The 23,478-nt window shown below is 50.3% G+C and overlaps 1 protein-coding gene across 2 annotated transcripts in view; it reads left to right on the top strand.

The window, feature by feature from the left end:
* The first annotated feature begins 10,673 nt into the window (after positions 1–10,673).
* Positions 10,674–23,478, top strand: part of HYI (hydroxypyruvate isomerase (putative)) — a 29,560-nt gene continuing 16,755 nt past the window's right edge. Inside the window, exons 1-3 of one of the 2 annotated variants that reach the window (XM_073593919.1) lie at positions 10,674–10,929; positions 18,705–18,816; positions 22,198–22,312. In XM_073593919.1, the coding sequence (XP_073450020.1) occupies positions 10,728–10,929; positions 18,705–18,816; positions 22,198–22,312 (429 nt within the window). In that variant the 5' untranslated portion in view covers positions 10,674–10,727. The remainder of the gene's footprint in view (positions 10,930–18,704; positions 18,817–22,197; positions 22,313–23,478) is intronic. The other variant, XM_073593918.1, reaches the window with a different exon arrangement.

Raw genomic sequence — 23,478 nt, 5'->3', positions numbered from 1 at the left:
TATTTATTTATTTATTTATTTATTTATTTTTCGTTTGAATAATTTTTATTGAGAATTTTAAGAGCAAAGTACAAATAATCATTACACAATCGTTATCTTATGATCTGGGCCAACATGACCCTATCCTGAAGGAAAAAGACGTAGTTAGTACATCAGCAATAAACACTATATATGTTTATTTAAGCAGAGACCCTAGAGAATAAAATGGCGGTCGTTCCAAACTTGTTATCTCACACGGTATTTGCGCAGCCATTTTTCCAAACTTGTTTCTTTTTCTTTTTCTTTTTTTTTTTTTTGAATTAATGCATTAATTTGTTTCATGCATTTAAAAAAAAACAAACAAAAACGCTTAATGTGAAAGATGATGTTACGCCGAATAAATGGATACCCAACAGGGACGCTTTACTTTTTTTTTTTTTCCAAGGGAGGGAGAGATTAAGAATAATAATTGTTATATATTTTTTACTAATTACAATAATAATAATTATTAGTATTATTAACCACTTGCTACCCAGGCCAATTCTAAAATTTCTCTCCTACATGTAAAAATCATCATTTTTTTTTTGGCTAGAAAATGACACAGAACCACCAAACATTATATATATGTTTATTTTAGCAGAGACCCTAGAAAATAAAATGGCGGTCGTTCCGAACTTTTTATCTCACACGATATTTGCGCAGCAATTTTTCAAAACGTGTTTTTTTTTTTTTGCGGGGAAAAAGAACAGTTTCATGCATTAAAAAAAAAAACAAAAAACAGTAAAGTTAGCCCAATTTTTTATTTTTTTTTGCATAATGTGAAAGATGAAGTTACGTCGAGTAAATAGATCCCTAACATGTCACACTTCAAAATTGCACGCGCTTGTGGAATGGCGCCAAACTTTGGTACTTGAAAATCCCGCTTTAAATTTTACAGGTTACATGTTTTTAGTTACAGAGGAGGTCTAGGGCTAGAATTATTGCTCTCGCTCTAATGTACGTGGCGATACCTCACATGTGTGGTTTTAATGCTGTTTACATATGTGGACGCGACTTACGTATGTGTTCGCTTCTGTGAGCGAGCACGCCGGGACAGGGGCACTTTAATTTTTTTTTTTTTTTTTTTTATTGTTAATTTTACTTTTACATTTTTCTTTTATATCACTTTTATTCCTATTACAAGGAATATAAACATCCCTTGTAATAGGAATATGGCATGACAGGTCCTCTGTACAGTGAGATATGGGGGTCTATAAGTCCCCACATCTCACCTCTTGGCCGGGAAGCCTGAAATAAAAAAAATATTAAAAAAAAAGATCTCAGCTTCCCAGCCAAGGCGGCGCCATTTTTTCAAATGCAGAGGCCGGGAGTGATGTCATAACATCGCCAGGGCCGTCTTTAATATGGTTTGGGCCCTGGGCAAACATTTTTTTGGTGAAAAAGTATGACTCTTAGGTGCAACTTGTGTGAATCCTGGGTAAAAAATTTGTAATCACTTTTAGTCATGGTGACCTTTCAGAGATGGGAAAAAGGCTTCCAAACAAGGACACAAACAGCGATATAAACCTGAGAAAGGTTCTAAAACAAAAATAATGACTTTCCATCATATCTGCAGATTTAAGAAGATTGAGAACAACTTCGAAATTCCTTTAATAGCCGAGAACGGTGTAGAAGTCTCCACTACCACAACGGTCCTCGCTGTCTTCTGGGTCTCATTCCGAGCAGATGTCCTTCTGAATGGTGACGAGAAGTGGGTTGTTCGATCAGCAAGGGAGCCATTCATAGAATGGGTTGTATGTTTCTCAATAGATACAAGGCATTCTCTGATTTGATGAGGTGGTGGTAGTGATGTGAACACCCCGTCTCTACAACTTGTCCGTTCAGAGGACACTTTTCCCATAGCAGAGGACCCAGAAGATAGTGATGATCACTGGAGTACTGGAGGCTACTACAGCGATTCTCTGCTTCTGCCTGGATCACCAAAGTATGGAACATGAATACTCCAAACTGGATCAATAAAACCATGAAAAACTCTCCACATCCGGAGTGCAGCTTTAAAGCTTGTGTGATATTTTATTCATCTAAACATCTAATGTGCCCACCTGGGAATATCCAATATTCCTAATTACCAAAAGAACACCGTTAAAATATTGTACTTTCATCGAATACAAAGAGATTTTTTTTTTTTTAATAAAAAATAAAACACAAATCCTCATCCTCACCCCCTCCAAACACAAACCCCCTTCATCAATCAATTCTAACACCCTCCCCCCCAATACCCCCCCCCCGAACAATTCCCCCCATATCACCCTCCCAGCACAACCCCCTCCCCCATCACCCTCCCAGCACAAATTCCCCCATTACCCTCCTAGCACAACCCCCTCAATATCCCCCCCCAGAGCAATTTCCCCCATATCACCCTCCCAGCACAACCCCCCCCCCCCATCACAAATTCCCCCACCCCCACTACCCTCCTAGCACAACCCCCCACCCAATATCCCCCCTAGAACAATTCCTCCCCCAATATCACCCTCCCAGCAAACCCCCCCCATCACAAATTCCCCCACCCCCACTACCCTCCTAGCACAACCCCCCCCCCCCCCAATATCCCACCCTAGAACAATTCCCCCCATCACAACCCCCCCTAATATCCCCCCTAGAACAATTCCTCCCCATATCACCCTCCCAGCAAACCCCCCCATCACAAATTCCCCCACTACCCTCCTAGCACAACCCCCCCCCCCCAATATCCCACCCTAGAACAATTCCCCCCATCACAACCCCCCCTAATATCCCCCCTAGAACAATTCCTCCCCATATCACCCTCCCAGCACAACCCCCCCCATCACAAATTCCCCCACTACCCTCCTAGCACACCCCCCAATATCCCACCCTAGGACAATTCCCCCCATCACCCTCCCAGCACAACCCCCCATCACAAATTCCCCCACCCCCATTACCCTCCTAGCCCACCCCCCCACCCCCAATATCCCACCCTAGAACAATTCCCCCCATCACCCTCCCAGCACAAATCCACCCACTCCCATTACCATTCTACCACAACCCCCCTCCAAAAAAAGTCCCCTCCTAGCACAATTCCCCTTCCCCCCTCTACCATCATCACCTCTACTAACCCCCCCCATCTAGCACACATCCTCTTACCCCACCCCCTCCAAACACAAATCCCCCTAAATCACCAATTCTATCACCCCCCTAGAACAATTCCCTCCCTATCACCCTCCCAGCACAACCCCCCCAGCACAAATTCCCCCATTACCCTCCTAGCACAACCCTCCCCATCCCAATACCCCCCGCCCCCATCACCCTCCCAGCACAAATTTACCCACCCCCCATTACCCTTCCAGCACCCCCCCCCCCAAAAAAAAGTCCCCTCCCAGGAAAATTCCCCTTCCCCCTCTACCATATCACCTCCTCTAGCACAAATCCTCCCCCCCTCATTCAGGACAAATCCTCTTCCCCCACCCCCCTCCAAACATAACCCCCCCTAAATCACCAATTCTAGAACCCTCCCCCAGAAACAATTCCCCCCATCACTCCCCTAGCACAAATCCCCCCCCCCCCCCAATTTTTCCTCCTAGCTCAAATACCCCAATTCATCCCTACTAGCACAATTCCCCTCCCCTTTATCATATCACCTCTTCTAGGACAAATCCTCTTCCCCCATCCAAACACAAATCCCCCTAAATCACCACTCCTAGCACCCCCCCAATTCCCCCTCCTAGAACAATTCTTACCTCCTACGGCCCCCAATTCCCCCTCCCAGCGCAAATCCCCTCCCCCAATCTCCTTGTGGTGCCCCCACCACCTCACATTATACCACAGTGCCTAGGGCAGCCGTCCCTCCTGCCCACCCCATGCCCCGGCACTGGGCGCGGGCACAACTGTGCAAGACTGAAGGGGAGGCCGGAGACAAGCTCTGATGTGTTTTCCGTTACTGCCCATTGGATCCATCATCCTGGTCCTTGCAGGTCACAGAAGGCTCTAAGAAGGGGTTAACCGGCCGTCCCCGGGAGACTTTCCAATTTCCGGACAATCTGTCATCAAACATCTTTTTTTTATTTTAAATAAATTCCATTTTATTACATCGGCCTCCCTGACGTTCGGTACAATTATCGCCGGGCCCCTGGAAGTCTGCGCCCGGCCTCATTAGCGGCACAGGAAGTCAGTCCTTGTTACCACGTCTGCCTGTTAGGAAGAATATCCAATATGAAAAGTGTGAATATAATTAAATCTTGATTCAGGCGAGGCGGCAGATGCGAGGTGCTGAGCGCCGCGGAGGAGAGAAATCGGGGACAGGCGCGGCCAGGAGAGACCAGACGGTGTCAAGCGAGGTCACCGGAGAAGACGGTGCCAAACTCATCCGTATACGGCGTATACCTGCCGGGAGAGCGCCCGAGCGATAGGACTGCACATAATCAGACGGCGAGACTTTTCTCGGCTTCACGCTGATGACAGAGATTACAGATGCAGACTAATCAGATGTGCTACAGAGGAAAGCTTGTAATGGAAAAATAGTGTTATATTTATATTTAGTACATATCAAGGGTTGTATTAATAAAAAAAAAAAAAAAAAAAAAAAGAAAAAAGAATTCACATAGCCATTCCTTCCATTTACTGCATGTAAATTTGTTCTGTGAGAATGGGGAAAAATCGAACGTTCTCAGGCTGTATTCTCAGCAATTCGAATGTGGAAAATACCGCATTATGCCCACTAGGTGTCACTGGCTAAGTATAAGTATGCTCCTCAGCTCCATCTAGTGGTCATAATGAGGTATTTTCGAATGCCCCTCAATTGGATTGAAGGGCAGGCGGTCATTGTTGTGCTATATTTTCATTTAGTACAAACCAAAGGGTTGTATTAAAAAAAAAAAAGAATTCACATAGCCGTTCTTCCATTGAAAACTTCATGTAAATTAGTTCTGTGTAAATGGGAAATAAAATAAAATCGAACGTTCTCGGGCTGTATTGTGTGAATGTGGAAAATACTGCATTATGGCCACTAGATGGCACTGGCTAACATGAAATAAGTATGCTCCTCCTCAACTGGGTACAGGGCAGGCGGTCACGTTTGTGTTATATTTTAATTTAGTACATATTAAGGGTTGTATTTATAAAAAAAAGAAATCACATAGCTGTTCATTAGTTGAAAAATGCGTGTAAATTCGTTCTGTGAGAATGGGGTAAAATCGAATGTTCTCAGGCTGTATTCTCAGCAATTTCAAATGTGGAAAATACCGCATTATGCCCACTAGATGGCACTGACTATCATATGAAATAATGATAGTCCCATCTAGTGGTCAAACACAGCTCCATCTAGTGTTTGAAAATACCTAATTATGGTCACTAGATGGAGCTGAGGAGCATATTTATTTCATATTATAGTCGATGCCATCTAGTGGCCATAATGAGGTATTTTCCACATTCACACATTCGAATTGCTGAGAATACAGCCTGAGAATGTTCGATTTTACCCCATTCTCACAGAACTCATTTACATGCAGTTTTCAATGGAAGAATAGCCATGTGATTTCTTTTTTTTTATAAATACAACCCTTAATATGTACTAAATAAAAATATAACACAAACCTGACTGCCTGCCCTGTACCCAATTGAGGGGTGTTTGAAAATACCTCATTATGGCCACTAGATGGCATCGACTATAATATGAAATAAATATGCTCCTCAGCTCCATCTAGTGGTCATACTGAGGTATTTTCAAACACCCTTCAATTGGATGAAGGGAAGGCGGTCATGGTTGTGTTATATTTTCATTTAGTACAAACCAAGGGTTGTATTTATAAAAAAAAAAAAAAAAAGAATTCACATAGCCATTCTTCCATTGAAAACTGCATGTAAATTGATTCTGTGTGAATGGGGTAAAATCGAATGTTCTCAGTGGAAAATACTGCATTATGACCACTAGATGGCACTGACTATCATATGAAATAAGTATGCTCCTCAGCTCCATCTAGTGGTCATAAGGAGGTATTTTCAAACACCCCTCAACTGGGTGTAAGGCCGGTGGTGGCAGTGCATTGTTGTGGCATTTTTAGGGTTACAACAGGCAGGCAGGGGGCGCCATATCACCCCTTCACCTCCGGTCAGACACCCTTGAAAAAGCATTTGAATGACATTTAAAAATTAAAACCTACTTGCTCCTCCCCCCTCCCCCACTCAAACAGCGGGTGCCGGGAATCAAGGTGAGCCGTCCACACCTTACAGTGCAGGAATCAGAGATCACCACACCACGATGACACTGGACTCCCGTTCCACCACATCCCAAAGGTGCTCTATTGGATGAGATGTGGTGAGTGTGGAGACCATTGGAGGACAGGGACCTCATTGTCCAGTGGTGAGATGATTGGAGCTTTGTGACATGGTGCATTATCCTGCTGGAAGGAGCCATCAGAAGATGGGGACACTGTAGTCATAAAGGGATGGACATGGTCACCAACAATACTCAGGTAGGCCGTGGCATTTAAACGATGCTCAATTGGTACTAAGGGGCCCAAAGTGTGCCAAGAAAATATCCCCCCACCATTACACCCCCACCACCAGCCTGAACCGGTGATATCCCATCCCCCACACCATTACACCCCCACCACCAGCCTGAACCGGTGATATCCCATCCCCCACACCATTACACCCCCACCACCAGCCTGAACCGGTGATACCCCATCCCCCACACCATTACACCTCCACCACCAGCCTGAACCGGTGATATCCCATCCCCCACACCATTACACCCCCACCACCAGCCTGAACCGGTGATATCCCATCCCCCACACCATTACACCCCCACCACCAGCCTGAACCGGTGATATCCCATCCCCCACACCATTACACCCCCACCACCAGCCTGAACCGGTGATACCCCATCCCCCACACCATTACACCCCCACCACCAGCCTGAACCGGTGATACCCCATCCCCCACACCATTACACCCCCACCACCAGCCTGAACCGGTGATATCCCATCCCCCCCCACACCATTACACCCCCACCACCAGCCTGAACCGGTGATATCCCATCCCCCACACCATTACACCCCACCACCAGCCTGAACCAGTGATATCCCATCCCCCACACCATTACACCCCCACCACCAGCCTGAACCGGTGATACCCCATCCCCCACACCATTACACCCCCACCACCAGCCTGAACCGGTGATACCCCATCCCCCACACCATTACACCCCCACCACCAGCCTGAACCGGTGATACCTCATCCCCCACACCATTACACCCCCACCACCAGCCTGAACCTGTGATATCCCATCCCCCACACCATTACACCCCCACCACCAGCCTGAACCGGTGATATCCCATCCCCCACACCATTACATCCCACCACCAGCCTGAACCGGTGATACCCCATCCCCCACACCATTACACCCCCACCACCAGCCTGAACCGGTGATACCCCATCCCCCACACCATTACACCCCCACCACCAGCCTGAACCGGTGATACCCCATCCCCCACACCATTACACCCCACCACCAGCCTGAACCGGTGATACCCCATCCCCCACACCATTACACCCCACCACCAGCCTGAACCGGTGATACCCCACCCCCACACCATTACACCTCCACCACCAGCCTGAACCGGTGATATCCCATCCCCCCCACCATTACACCCCCACCACCAGCCTGAACCGGTGATACCCCATCCCCCACACCATTACACCCCCACCACCAGCCTGAACTGGTGATACCCCATCCCCCACACCATTACACCCCCACCACCAGCCTGAACCGGTGATATCCCATCCCCCACACCATTACACCCCCACCACCAGCCTGAACCAGTGATACCCCATCCCCCACACCATTACATCCCCACCACCAGCCTGAACCGGTGATACCCCATCCCCCACACCATTACACCCCCACCACCAGCCTGAACCGGTGATACCCCATCCCCCACACCATTACACCCCCACCACCAGCCTGAACCGGTGATACCCCATCCCCCACACCATTACACCCCACCACCAGCCTGAACCGGTGATATCCCATCCCCCACACCATTACACCCCCACCACCAGCCTGAACCAGTGATATCCCATCCCCCACACCATTACACCCCCACCACCAGCCTGAACCGGTGATATCCCATCCCCCACACCATTACACCCCCACCACCAGCCTGAACCAGTGATATCCCATCCCCCACACCATTACACCCCCACCACCAGCCTGAACCGGTGATACCCCATCCCCCACACCATTACACCCCCACCACCAGCCTGAACCGGTGATATCCCATCCCCCACACCATTACACCCCACCACCAGTCTGAACCGGTGATATCCCATCCCCCACACCATTACACCCCCCCCCACCAGTCTGAACCAGTGATATCCCATCTCCCACACCATTACACCCCCACCACCAGCCTGAACCGGTGATATCCCATCCCCCACACCATTACACCCCCACCACCAGTCTGAACCGGTGATATCCCATCCCCCACACCATTACATCCCCACCACCAGTCTGAACCGGTGATACCCCATCCCCCCACACCATTACACCCCCACCACCAGTCTGAACCGGTGATACCCCATCCCCCACACCATTACACCCCCACCACCAGCCTGAACCGGTGATACCCCATCCCCCACACCATTACACCCCCACCACCAGCCTGAACCGGTGATACCTCATCCCCCACACCATTACACCCCCCACCACCAGCCTGAACCGGTGATATCCCATCCCCCACACCATTACATCCCACCACCAGCCTGAACCGGTGATATCCCATCCCCCACACCATTACACCCCCCACCAGTCTGAACCGGTGATATCCCATCCCCCACACCATTACACCCCCACCACCAGCCTGAACCGGTGATATCCCATCCCCCACACCATTACACCCCCACCACCAGCCTGAACCAGTGATATCCCATCCCCCACACCATTACACCCCCACCACCAGCCTGAACCGGTGATACCCCATCCCCCACACCATTACACCCCCACCACCAGCCTGAACCGGTGATATCCCATCCCCCACACCATTACACCTCCACCACCAGCCTGAACCGGTGATATCCCATCCCCCACACCATTACACCCCCACCACCAGCCTGAACCGGTGATATCCCATCCCCCACACCATTACACCCCCACCACCAGTCTGAACCGGTGATACCCCATCCCCCCACACCATTACACCCCCACCACCAGTCTGAACCGGTGATACCCCATCCCCCACACCATTACACCCCCACCACCAGCCTGAACCGGTGATACCCCATCCCCCACACCATTACACCCCCACCACCAGCCTGAACCGGTGATACCTCATCCCCCACACCATTACACCCCCACCACCAGCCTGAACCGGTGATATCCCATCCCCCACACCATTACACCCCCACCACCAGCCTGAACCGGTGATATCCCATCCCCCACACCATTACATCCCACCACCAGCCTGAACCGGTGATATCCCATCCCCCACACCATTACACCCCCCACCAGTCTGAACCGGTGATATCCCATCCCCCACACCATTACACCCCCCACCACCAGCCTGAACCGGTGATACCCCATCCCCCCACACCATTACACCCCCCACCACCAGCCTGAACCGGTGATACCCCATCCCCCACACCATTACACCCCCCACCACCAGCCTGAACCGGTGATACAAGGCAGGATGGATCCAGGCGCCAAATTCTGACCCCACCATCTGAATGTTGGAGCTGAAATCCAGACTCATCAGACCAGGCAACGTTTCTCCAATCTTCTATTGTCCAATTTTGGTCATCTGTGCGAATTGTAGCCTCAGTTTCCTGATCTTGGCTGACAGGAGTGGCACCCGGCGTGGTCTTCTGCTGCTGTAGCCCATCTGCTTCAAGGTTGGATGTGTTGTGTGTTCAGAGATGGTATTCTCCATACCTTGGGTGTAACGAGAGGTTATTTGAGTTACTGTTGTCTTTCTATCACCTGGAACCAGTCTGCCCATTCTCCTCTGACCTCAACAAGGCATTTTCCTCCACACAACTGCCGCTCACTGGATATTTTCTCTTTTTCCACCATTCTCTGTAAACCCCGAGAGACGGTTGTGTGTGAAAATCCCAGAAATACTTAGACCATCCCGTCTGCCACCAACAACCATGCCACGTTCAAAGTCACTTCAATCCCCTTTCTTCCCCATTTGAACTTCAGCAAGTCGTCTTCATTATGTCTAGATGCCTAAATGCATTGAATTGCTGCCATCTGATCTCACACCTCCCAACTTTCTGAGATGGGAATGAGGGACACCAATCAGTAAAAGTATGCAGGCATAGGACACACCCCCTTGCCACGCCTCCTTAAAGGAGAATTGTACAAAAAAACAGAATGGGTTAAACTCACAAGTGATTTTTTTTTACCACTATTATTCCTTTATATTAGATTTTAAAATTTACAAATGCAGCAATCAGATGAAAGGTTTAGAGCTGAGAAAAACTTTTTGATAGATAAAAAGTGTATTTTATATACAACTATATAGATCAGAGCAAAATGAGGGACAAATAAATCAGGGAGAGTGATTGGCTCCCCCCCCCACGTGTTGCTCTTCTATAGATCTCTGATATGGGGGCGTGTCTACCCAGACTGTCCGGCCCCGCCCCGCCCCTTCTTCGGCCTTACTCCTCCTATTATGCTTCTGTAGCCTGACCCCGCCTCCTCCTCGTGACCCCCTCAGACCCCGCCCCCCGCCATGTCGGCTCTCAGGTTCTCGGCCAATGTGAGTTGGATGTTCCCGGAGATCCCCGACCTGTCCGACCGGATCCGAGCCTCGGCCACAGCGGGCTTCCAGGGGGTGGAGGCGGCCTGGCCGTACGAGTGTCCAACCGGAGAGCTCCGGGGGGCTCTGAGCGAGGGGCGGGGCCTGGAGATGGTCCTTATCAACACGCCCCCAGGTACTGAGACCCCTCCCTCTATACTGAGACCCCTCCCTCCATCCTGACACCCCAATATTATCAGCCATCCCCCTATACTGAGACCCCTCCCCCTATACTGACACCCCTCCCCCTATACTGAGACCCCTCCCCCTATACTGAGACCCCTCCCTCCACCACGACACCCCAATATTATCACCCCTCCCCCATACTGACACCCCAATATTATCAGCCATCCCCCTATACTGAGACCCCTCCCCCTATACTGACACCCCTCCCCCTATACTGAGACCCCTCCCCCTATACTGAGACCCCTCCCTCCACCACGACACCCCAATATTATCACCCCTCCCCCATACTGACACCCCAATATTATCAGCCATCCCCCTATACTGAGACCCTCCCCCTATACTGAGACCCCTCCCTCCACCACGACACCCCAATATTATCACCCCTCCCCCATACTGACACCCCAATATTATCAGCCATCCCCCTATACTGAGACCCCTCCCCCTATACTGAGACCCCTCCCCCTATACTGAGACCCCTCCCCCTATACTGACACCCCTCCCCCTATACTGAGACCCCTCCCCCTATACTGAGACCCCTCCCTCCACCACGACACCCCAATATTATCACCCCTCCCCCATACTGACACCCCAATATTATCACCCCTCCTCCATACTGACACCCCAATATTATCACCCCTCCCCCATACTGACACCCCAATATCACCCCTCCCCCATACCGACACCCCAATATTATCACCCCTCCCCCATACTGACACCCCAATATTATCACCCCTCCCCCATACTGACACCCCAATATTATCACCCCTCCCCCATACTGACACCCCAATATTATCACCCCTCCCCCATACTGACACCCCAATATTATCACCCCTCCCCCATACTGACACCCCAATATTATCACCCCTCCCACATACTGACACCCCAATATTATCACCCCTCCCCCATACTGACACCCCAATATCACCCCTCCCCCATACTGACACCCCAATATTATCACCCCTCCTCCATACTGACACCCCAATATTATCACCCCTCCCCCATACTGACACCCCAAAATCACCCCTCCCCCATACTGACACCCCAATATCACCCCTCCCCCATACTGACACCCCAATATCACCCCTCCCCCATACTGACACCCCAATATTATCACCCCTCCCCCATACTGACACCCCAATATCACCCCTCCCCCATACTGACACCCCAATATCACCCCTCCCCCATACTGACACCCCAATATTATCACCCTCCCCCATACTGACACCCCAATATTATCACCCCTCCCACATACTGACACCCCAATATCACCCCTCCCCCATACTGACACCCCAATATTATCACCCCTCCCCCATACTGACACCCCAATATTATCACCCCTCCCCCATACTGACACCCCAATATTATCACCCCTCCCCCATACTGACACCCCAATATTATCACCCCTCCCACATACTGACACCCCAATATTATCACCCCTCCCCCATACTGACACCCCAATATCACCCCTCCCCCATACTGACACCCCAATATTATCACCCCTCCTCCATACTGACACCCCAATATTATCACCCCTCCCCCATACTGACACCCCAAAATCACCCCTCCCCCATACTGACACCCCAATATCACCCCTCCCCCATACTGACACCCCAATATCACCCCTCCCCCATACTGACACCCCAATATTATCACCCCTCCCCCATACTGACACCCCAATATCACCCCTCCCCCATACTGACACCCCAATATCACCCCTCCCCCATACTGACACCCCAATATTATCATCCCTCCCACATACTGACACCCCAATATTATCACCCTCCCCCATACTGACACCCCAATATTATCACCCCTCCCACATACTGACACCCCAATATTATCACCCCTCCTCCATACTGACACCCCAATATCACCCCTCCCACATACTGACACCCCAATATTATCACCCTCCCCCATACTGACACCCCAATATTATCACCCCTCCTCCATACTGACACCCCAATACTATCACCCTCCCCCATACTGACACCCCAATATTATCACCCCTCCTCCATACTGACACCCCAATATTATCACCCCTCCCACATACTGACACCCCAATATTATCACCCCTCCCACATACTGACACCCCAATATTATCACCCCCCCTCCATACTGACACCCCAATATTATCACCCCTCCCCCATATTGACACCCCAATATTATCACCCCTCCTCCATACTGACACCCCAATATTATCACCCCTCCCCCATATTGACACCCCAATATTATCACCCCTCCTCCATACTGACACCCCAATATTATCACCCCTCCCACATACTGACACCCCAATATTATCACCCCTCCCCCATACTGACACCCCAATATTATCACCCCTCCTCCATACTGACACCCCAATATTATCACCCCTCCCCCATACTGACACCCCAATATTATCAGCCATCCCCCTATACTGAGACCCTCCCCCTATACTGAGACCCCTCCCTCCACCACGACACCCCAATATTATCACCCCTCCCCCATACTGACACCCCAATATTATCAGCCATCCCCCTATACTGAGACCCCTCCCCCTATACTGACACCCCTCCCCCTATACTGAGACCCCTCCCCCTATACTGAGACCCCTCCCTCCACCACGACACCCCAATATTATCACCCCTCCCCCATACTGACACCCCAATATTATCAGCCATCCCCCTATACTGAGACCCCTCCCCCTATACTGACACCCCTCCCCCTATACTGAGACCCCTCCCCCTATACTGAGACCCCTCCCTCCACCACGACACCCCAATATTATCACCCCTCCCCCATACTGACACCCCAATATTATCAGCCATCCCCCTATACTGAGACCCTCCCCCTATACTGAGACCCCTCCCTCCACCACGACACCCCAATATTATCACCCCTCCCCCATACTGACACCCCAATATTATCAGCCATCCCCCTATACTGAGACCCCTCCCCCTATACTGACACCCCTCCCCCTATACTGAGACCCCTCCCCCTATACTGAGACCCCTCCCTCCACCACGACACCCCAATATTATCACCCCTCCCCCATACTGACACCCCAATATTATCAGCCATCCCCCTATACTGAGACCCCTCCCCCTATACTGAGACCCCTCCCCCTATACTGAGACCCCTCCCCCTATACTGACACCCCTCCCCCTATACTGAGACCCCTCCCCCTATACTGAGACCCCTCCCTCCACCACGACACCCCAATATTATCACCCCTCCCCCATACTGACACCCAATATTATCACCCCTCCTCCATACTGACACCCCAATATTATCACCCCTCCCCCATACTGACACCCCAATATCACCCCTCCCCCATACCGACACCCCAATATTATCACCCCTCCCCCATACTGACACCCCAATATTATCACCCCTCCCCCATACTGACACCCCAATATTATCACCCCTCCCCCATACTGACACCCCAATATTATCACCCCTCCCCCATACTGACACCCCAATATTATCACCCCTCCCCCATACTGACACCCCAATATTATCACCCCTCCCACATACTGACACCCCAATATTATCACCCCTCCCCCATACTGACACCCCAATATCACCCCTCCCCCATACTGACACCCCAATATTATCACCCCTCCTCCATACTGACACCCCAATATTATCACCCCTCCCCCATACTGACACCCCAAAATCACCCCTCCCCCATACTGACACCCCAATATCACCCCTCCCCCATACTGACACCCCAATATCACCCCTCCCCCATACTGACACCCCAATATTATCACCCCTCCCCCATACTGACACCCCAATATCACCCCTCCCCCATACTGACACCCCAATATCACCCCTCCCCCATACTGACACCCCAATATTATCACCCTCCCCCATACTGACACCCCAATATTATCACCCCTCCCACATACTGACACCCCAATATCACCCCTCCCCCATACTGACACCCCAATATTATCACCCCTCCCCCATACTGACACCCCAATATTATCACCCCTCCCCCATACTGACACCCCAATATTATCACCCCTCCCCCATACTGACACCCCAATATTATCACCCCTCCCACATACTGACACCCCAATATTATCACCCCTCCCCCATACTGACACCCCAATATCACCCCTCCCCCATACTGACACCCCAATATTATCACCCCTCCTCCATACTGACACCCCAATATTATCACCCCTCCCCCATACTGACACCCCAAAATCACCCCTCCCCCATACTGACACCCCAATATCACCCCTCCCCCATACTGACACCCCAATATCACCCCTCCCCCATACTGACACCCCAATATTATCACCCCTCCCCCATACTGACACCCCAATATCACCCCTCCCCCATACTGACACCCCAATATCACCCCTCCCCCATACTGACACCCCAATATTATCACCCCTCCCACATACTGACACCCCAATATTATCACCCTCCCCCATACTGACACCCCAATATTATCACCCCTCCCACATACTGACACCCCAATATTATCACCCCTCCTCCATACTGACACCCCAATATCACCCCTCCCACATACTGACACCCCAATATTATCACCCTCCCCCATACTGACACCCCAATATTATCACCCCTCCTCCATACTGACACCCCAATACTATCACCCTCCCCCATACTGACACCCCAATATTATCACCCCTCCTCCATACTGACACCCCAATATTATCACCCCTCCCACATACTGACACCCCAATATTATCACCCCTCCCACATACTGACACCCCAATATTATCACCCCCCCTCCATACTGACACCCCAATATTATCACCCCTCCCCCATATTGACACCCCAATATTATCACCCCTCCTCCATACTGACACCCCAATATTATCACCCCTCCCCCATATTGACACCCCAATATTATCACCCCTCCTCCATACTGACACCCCAATATTATCACCCCTCCTCCATACTGACACCCCAATATTATCACCCCTCCCACATACTGACACCCCAATATTATCACCCCTCCCCCATACTGACACCCCAATATTATCACCCCTCCTCCATACTGACACCCCAATATTATCACCCCTCCCCCATACTGACACCCCAATATTATCACCCCTCCTCCATACTGACACCCCAATATTATCACCCCTCCTCCATACTGACACCCCAATATTATCACCCCTCCCACATACTGACACCCCAATATTATCACCCCTCCTCCATACTGACACCCCAATATTATCACCCCTCCCCCATACTGACACCCCAATATTATCACCCCTCCTCCATACTGACACCCCAATATTATCACCCCTCCTCCATACTGACACCCCAATATTATCACCCCTCCCACATACTGACACCCCAATATTATCACCCCTCCTCCATACTGACACCCCAATATTATCACCCCTCCTCCATACTGACACCCCAATATTATCACCCCTCCCACATACTGACACCCCAATATTATCACCCCTCCTCCATACTGACACCCCAATATTATCACCCCTCCTTCATACTGACAACCCAATATTATCACCCCTCCTCCATACTGACACCCCAATATTATCACCCCCCCTCCATACTGACACCCCAATATTATCACCCCTCCCCCATACTGACACCCCAATATCACCCCTCCCCCATACTGACACCCCAATATTATCACCCCTCCCCCATACTGACACCCCAATATTATCACCCCTCCTCCATACTGACACCCCAATATTATCACCCCTTCCACATACTGACACCCCAATATCACCCCTCCCCCATACTGACACCCCAATATTATCACCCTCCCCCATACTGACACCCCAATATTATCACCCCTCCCACATACTGACACCCCAATATCACCCCTCCCCCATACTGACACCCCAATATTATCACCCCTCCCACATACTGACACCCCAATATTATCACCCCCCCTCCATACTGACACCCCAATATTATCACCCCTCCCCCATACTGACACCCCAATATCACCCCTCCCCCATACTGACACCCCAATATTATCACCCCTCCCCCATACTGACACCCCAATATTATCACCCCTCCTCCATACTGACACCCCAATATTATCACCCCTTCCACATACTGACACCCCAATATCACCCCTCCCCCATACTGACACCCCAATATTATCACCCTCCCCCATACTGACACCCCAATATTATCACCCCTCCCACATACTGACACCCCAATATCACCCCTCCCCCATACTGACACCCCAATATTATCACCCCTCCCACATACTGACACCCCAATATTATCACCCCCCCTCCATACTGACACCCCAATATTATCACCCCTCCCCCATACTGACACCCCAATATCACCCCTCCCCCATACTGACACCCCAATATTATCACCCCTCCCCCATACTGACACCCCAATATTATCACCCCTCCTCCATACTGACACCCCAATATTATCACCCCTTCCACATACTGACACCCCAATATCACCCCTCCCCCATACTGACACCCCAATATTATCACCCTCCCCCATACTGACACCCCAATATTATCACCCCTCCCCCATACTGACACCCCAATATTATCACCCCTTCCCTATATGGATTACTGACCCCCCAATATTATTACACCCCCCTTCATAATTTATCCCCCCCTCTTCCTTCCATAGTGCATACTAACACTCATCATTATTACAATTCTCTCCCTGGGTGTTGACCTCCATAATTATCCCCCCTCCTCCCAATATCCCCCATAATTATCCCCCCTCCTCCCAATATCCCCCATAATTATCCCCCTCCCCCCAATACCCCCATAATTACCCCCCCAATAACCCCAATAATTATCCCCCCAATACCCCCCCATAATTATCCCCCTCCCCCCAATACCCCCATAATTACCCCCCCAATAACCCCAATAATTATCCCCCCTCCTCCCAATACCCCCCATAATTATCCCCCTCCCCCCAATACCCCCATAATTACCCCCCCAATACCCCCAATAACCCCCATAATGATCCCCCCTTCCCCCAATACCCCCATAATTACCCCCCATAATGATCCCCCCTCCCCCAATACCCCCATAATTACCCCCCCAGTAATTATCCCGCCCTCCCACCAGTACCCCCATAATTACTCCCCAATACCCCCCATAATTATCCCCCCTCCTCCCAATACCCCCATAATTACCCCCCCAATAACCCCAATAATTATCCCCCCTCCCCCCAATACCCCCCCATAATTATCCCCCTCCCCCCAATACCCCCATAATTACCCCCCCAATACCCCCAATAACCCCCATAATGATCCCCCCTTCCCCCAATACCCCCATAATTACCCCCCATAATGATCCCCCCTCCCCCAATACCCCCATAATTACCCCCCCAGTAATTATCCCCCCTCCCACCAATACCCCCATAATTACCCCCCAATACCCCCCATAATTATCCCCCCTCCTCCCAATACCCCCATAATTACCCCCCCAATAACCCCAATAATTATCCCCCCTCCCCCCAATACCCCCCCATAATTATCCCCCTCCCCCCAATACCCCCATAATTACCCCCCCAATACCCCCAATAACCCCCATAATGATCCCCCTTCCCCCAATACCCCCATAATTACCCCCCCAATACCCCCAATAACCCCCATAATGATCCCCCTTCCCCCAATACCCCCATAATTACCCCCCATAATGATCCCCCCTCCCCCAATACCCCCCATAATTATCCCCCCAATACCCTCTATAGACATTTTATGATGACCACTAACAGTTGTTCTGTATGTAGGAGACACTCGGGTCGGAGAGTTGGGTCTCGGAGCCGTTCCTGGAAGACAAGACGCATTCCGAGCCGGCCTGGACCGAGCCGTCCGATTGGCCACCGACCTGGAATGTCAGAGGTGACCCCCCCTCCCCCCGCTGTGTGATCTGTCCCACCCATCATCCTCATCCACTGACCCCCCCCCCCCCCCCCCCCCCCGATCATCCTCATCTCATCAGGCAGATAGAAGGATGAAGATGATGGATCATGTGATCACATGTCATCTGACCTGACAGGTTCTCTTTAGAGATGAGATTGTGTCAGGAGATTGTATGATTGAGCACAGCTGCAGTGATTGCTGGACAGCCTGAGACTCCCCCCCTCCCCCAATGGTTTATAGAGACATTTTAAAAAAAATATATATTTATATACTCTTTACCTTCAGTAGCCAATAAGATGTTAGAGCGCCTACAGTGAGGGGAAAAAGTATTTGACCCCCTGCTGATTTTGTACGTTTGGCGCACTGACAAAGAAATGATCGGTCTATAATTTTATTGGTCGGTTTATTATAACAGTGAGAGACGGAATAATGACCAAAATATCCAGAAAAACACATCTCAAAAAAGTTATGAATTGATTTGCATTTTAATGAGTGAAATAAGTATTTGACCCCTTCATAAGACATGACTTAGTACTCGGTGGCAAAACCCTTGTTGGCAATCACAGAGGTCAGACGTTTCTTGTAGTTGGCCACCAGGTTTGCACATCTCAGGAGGGATTTTGCCCTCTTTGCAGATCCTCTCCAAGTCATTAAGGTTTTGAGGCTGACGTTTGGTAACTCGAACCTTCAGCTCCCTCCACATATTTTCTATGGGATTAAGGTCTGGTGACTGGCTAGGCCATTCCAGGACCTTAATGTGCTTCTTCTTGAGCCACTCCTTTGTTGCCTTGGTCGTATGTTTTGGGTCATTGTCATGCTGGAATACCCATCCATGACCCATCTTCAATGCCCTGGCTGAGGGAAGGAGGTTCTCACCCAGGATTTGATGGTACATGTCCCCGTCCATCGTCCCTTTGATGCGGTGAAGTTGTCCTGTCCCCTTAGCAGAAAAACACCCCCAAAGTATAATGTTTCCACCTCCATGTATGACGGTGGGGATGGTGTTCTTGGGGTCATAGGCAGCATTCCTCCTCCTCCAAACACAGCGAGTTGAGTTGATGCCAAAGAGCTCGATTTTGTGTGTTGACCACAACACTTTCCCCCAGTTCTCCTCCGAATCATTCAGATGTTAATTAGCAAACTTCAGATGGACCTGTACATGTGATTTCCTGAGCAGGGGGACCTTGCGGGCTCTGCAGGATTTCAGTTCTTCACAGTGTAGTGTGTTACCGATTGTTTTCTTGGTGACTAGGGTCCCAGCTGAGATCATTGACAAGACTCTCCTGTGTAGTTCTGGGCTGATTCCTCACCGTTCTCATCATCATTGAAACTCCACAAGGTGAGATCTCACATGGAGCCCCCTGAGGGAGATCGACAGTTATTTTGTGTTTCTTCCATTTGCGAATAATCACACCAACTGTTGTCACCTTCTCACCAAGCTGCTTGGCGATGGTCTTGAAGCCCATTCCAGCCTTGTGTAGGTCTACAATCTTGTCCCCAACATCCTTGGACAGCTCTTTGGTCTTGGCCATGGTGGAGAGATTGGAATCTGATTGATCGCTTCTGTGGACAGGTGTCTTTTATACAGGTAAGCTGAGATTAGGAGCACTCCCTTTAAGAGAGTGGTCCTAATCTCAGCTTGTTACCCATATAGAAGACACCTGGGAGCCAGAAATCTTGCTGATTGATAGGGGGTCAAATACTTATTTTATTCATTAAAAAGCAGGGACACAAACAATAAAAACCTTTCTGATCCACCGTGTGTTGGGTTCCAGCATGATAATAGAAGTCTATGTGTGTGTGCGCATTGGAGAGGGGGGGGGGGGGAGGGGCAGCATTCATGGCAGGGCCAAAAGGGGGCACTTTGAGTCAAATCGTCGTGGAAGATGAATGTCTAAATGTTAAACGTCTAAAAACCATTCCATGACAATCCTTCAGATTGACCAACACGTTTTGGCACCTTCACATCCCCCCCTCATCAGGGCTTTGTAATAGAAGTCTTGTTAGGACCAAGTTTACCTGTTGGTGGCAGTGTGGTGCTCTGGGTGGAAAGCTGCAGTTTTAGTGTCCACCAGTAGGTGTCTGCCAGCAGGTGTGGAGCTGATCGCTAGAGCCTGCTGGTGGACACTAAAAAAGCTTTCCACCCAGAGCACCACAGTGCCACCAGCAGGCGAACTCGGTCCTAACAAGACTACAGGGGGGTTGTTGGGGGCTAGACCACCAGGATCGCCCTAGTTAATAGTCCAAAACAATAATATTAATTTCCTCATGACCCTGCCTTTACACGCACATGAATTTTGATGGCAACCCAGTCTTCGTCCGTAGGGTTCAATATTGAGTTGGCTCCGCCCTTTGCAGCTACAACAGCTTCAACTCTTCTGGAAAGGCCGTCCACAAGGTTTAGAGGTATAGGAGTGTGTCGGGGGGGGGACAAGCGAGCACCCCTTCTACTAGACCATACCAGGCTACCTGCCATCAACATGGGGGGGGTGGGTGCTTGGGGGGGGGGGCTCTGCTCCAATAAGCCCCCCACCTTTGATGGGGACAAGGACCTCTGACCAACAACCCTGGTTTGTGGTTGTCGGGGGTGGGGGGCTTATTGGAATCTGGAAGCCCCCTTTAACAAGGGGGCCCCCAGATCCAGAACCCCCCTCCTATGTGAATGGGTATTGGGTACATCATACCGATAATTTCCTGATATATCTCAGTCAGGCAAATACTGCCTTTTGGCACTAACAACCATAGGAAATCAATGTAATAGACAAAATATGGCCAGAGTTCGTAGGGACTGGATGAAAGTATGGGACATTTATCCAACCAATTTTCTTTATACCTATATCCAAGCCCATAGTATCATAGTAGGTAAGGCTGAAAAAAGACACAAGTCCATCAAGTCCAACCTATGTGTGACTACTTTCTTTATTTTAGAAACTTCAAAAGATCAGAGCTGCTCAAAGCCCTGATGCCAACATGGTCCAAAAAAGAGCGCGTTCTCGCCTAATGAAACACTCGTATTGGCACTCTGATCACACCACCAGTTCCTCTTCTAATGAATCATTGTTTCCAATAAGTTACTTCTAATTATAGGAGGTCCCTTTCTTCCTTCCTTCCGCTAACAACTATTCCAGCCCTGATGAAGGAAAGGGGAGGTGTGAATGTTCCGAAACGCGTTGGTTCAAATGATATGACGAAATATGATGATAGATTTGTAGGAATGTGACGATCCATAACTCTTCTTTGTGAACAGTAAAAACCTGACAGAGGATCCAACCCTCCCCTACTCCAACCACGTTTAATATGTTTTGTCTTTAGATATACTTTACTGGTGGGGGGTCTCACAGCTCCGTTTTCGTCTTACAGGATTCACATCATGGCAGGACGGGTCCCGGTGGGCCTGGATCGGGAGTCGGTGGAGAAGGAAATGGAGGAGACGTTTGTTGAGAATCTCAGATACGCGGCAGACGTGTTACATCAGGTGTGTGTGTGAGGATCTGTCCCGAGGACAATCATAGGAGGTATGACAGATCTACACTCACCGGACACTTTATTAGGTCCCCCTTGCTAGTACTGGGTTGGACCCCTTTTGCCTTCATTCTTGGTGGCATAGATACAACAAGGTGTTGGAAACGTTCCTCAGAGATTTTGCTCCATAGTGACATGATAACATCACACAGTTGCTGCAGATTTGTCGGCTGCACATCCATGATGCCAATCTCCCCTTCCACCGCATCCCAAAGGTGCTCTATTGGATGAGATGTGGTGAGTGTGGAGGCCATTGGAGGACAGAGACCTCATTGTCCAGTGGTGAGATGATTGGAGCTTTGTGACATGGTGCATTATCCTGCTGGAAGGAGCCATCAGAAGATGGGGACACTGTAGTCATAAAGGGATGGACATGGTCAGCAACAATACTCAGGTAGGCCGTGGTGTATAAACCATGATCAATTGGTACTAAGGGGTCCAAAGTGTGCCAAGAAAATATCCCCCCCACCATTACACCCCCACCACCAGCCTGAACCAGTGATATCCCATCCCCCACACCATTACACCCCCACCACCAGCCTGAACCGGTGATACCCCATCCCCCACACCATAACACCCCCCACCACCAGCCTGAACCGGTGATATCCCATCCCCCACACCATTACACCTCCACCACCAGCCTGAACCGGTGATATCCCATCCCCCACACCATTACACCCCCACCACCAGCCTGAACCGGTGATATCCCATCCCCCCCACCATTACACCCCCACCACCAGCCTGAACCGGTGATACCCCATCCCCCACACCATTACACCCCCACCACCAGCCTGAACCGGTGATACCCCATCCCCCACACCATTACACCCCCACCACCAGCCTGAACCAGTAATATCCCATCCCCCACACCATTACACCCCCACCACCAGCCTGAACCTGTGATACCCCATCCCCCACACCATTACACCCCCACCACCAGCCTGAACCGGTGATACCCCATCCCCCACACCATTACACCCCCACCACCAGCCTGAACCGGTGATATCCCATCCCCCACACCATTACACCCCCACCACCAGCCTGAACCGGTGATACCCCATCCCCCACACCATTACACCCCCACCACCAGCCTGAACCGGTGATAACCCATCCCCCACA

The sequence above is a fragment of the Aquarana catesbeiana genome, linkage group LG07 (genome assembly GCF_042186555.1).
Source record: "Aquarana catesbeiana isolate 2022-GZ linkage group LG07, ASM4218655v1, whole genome shotgun sequence".
In the NCBI taxonomy this organism is placed as follows: Eukaryota; Metazoa; Chordata; class Amphibia; order Anura; family Ranidae; genus Aquarana; species Aquarana catesbeiana.
Note: the sequence above shows the minus strand (reverse complement) of the source record. Positions and strands in the feature narration are given on the sequence as shown.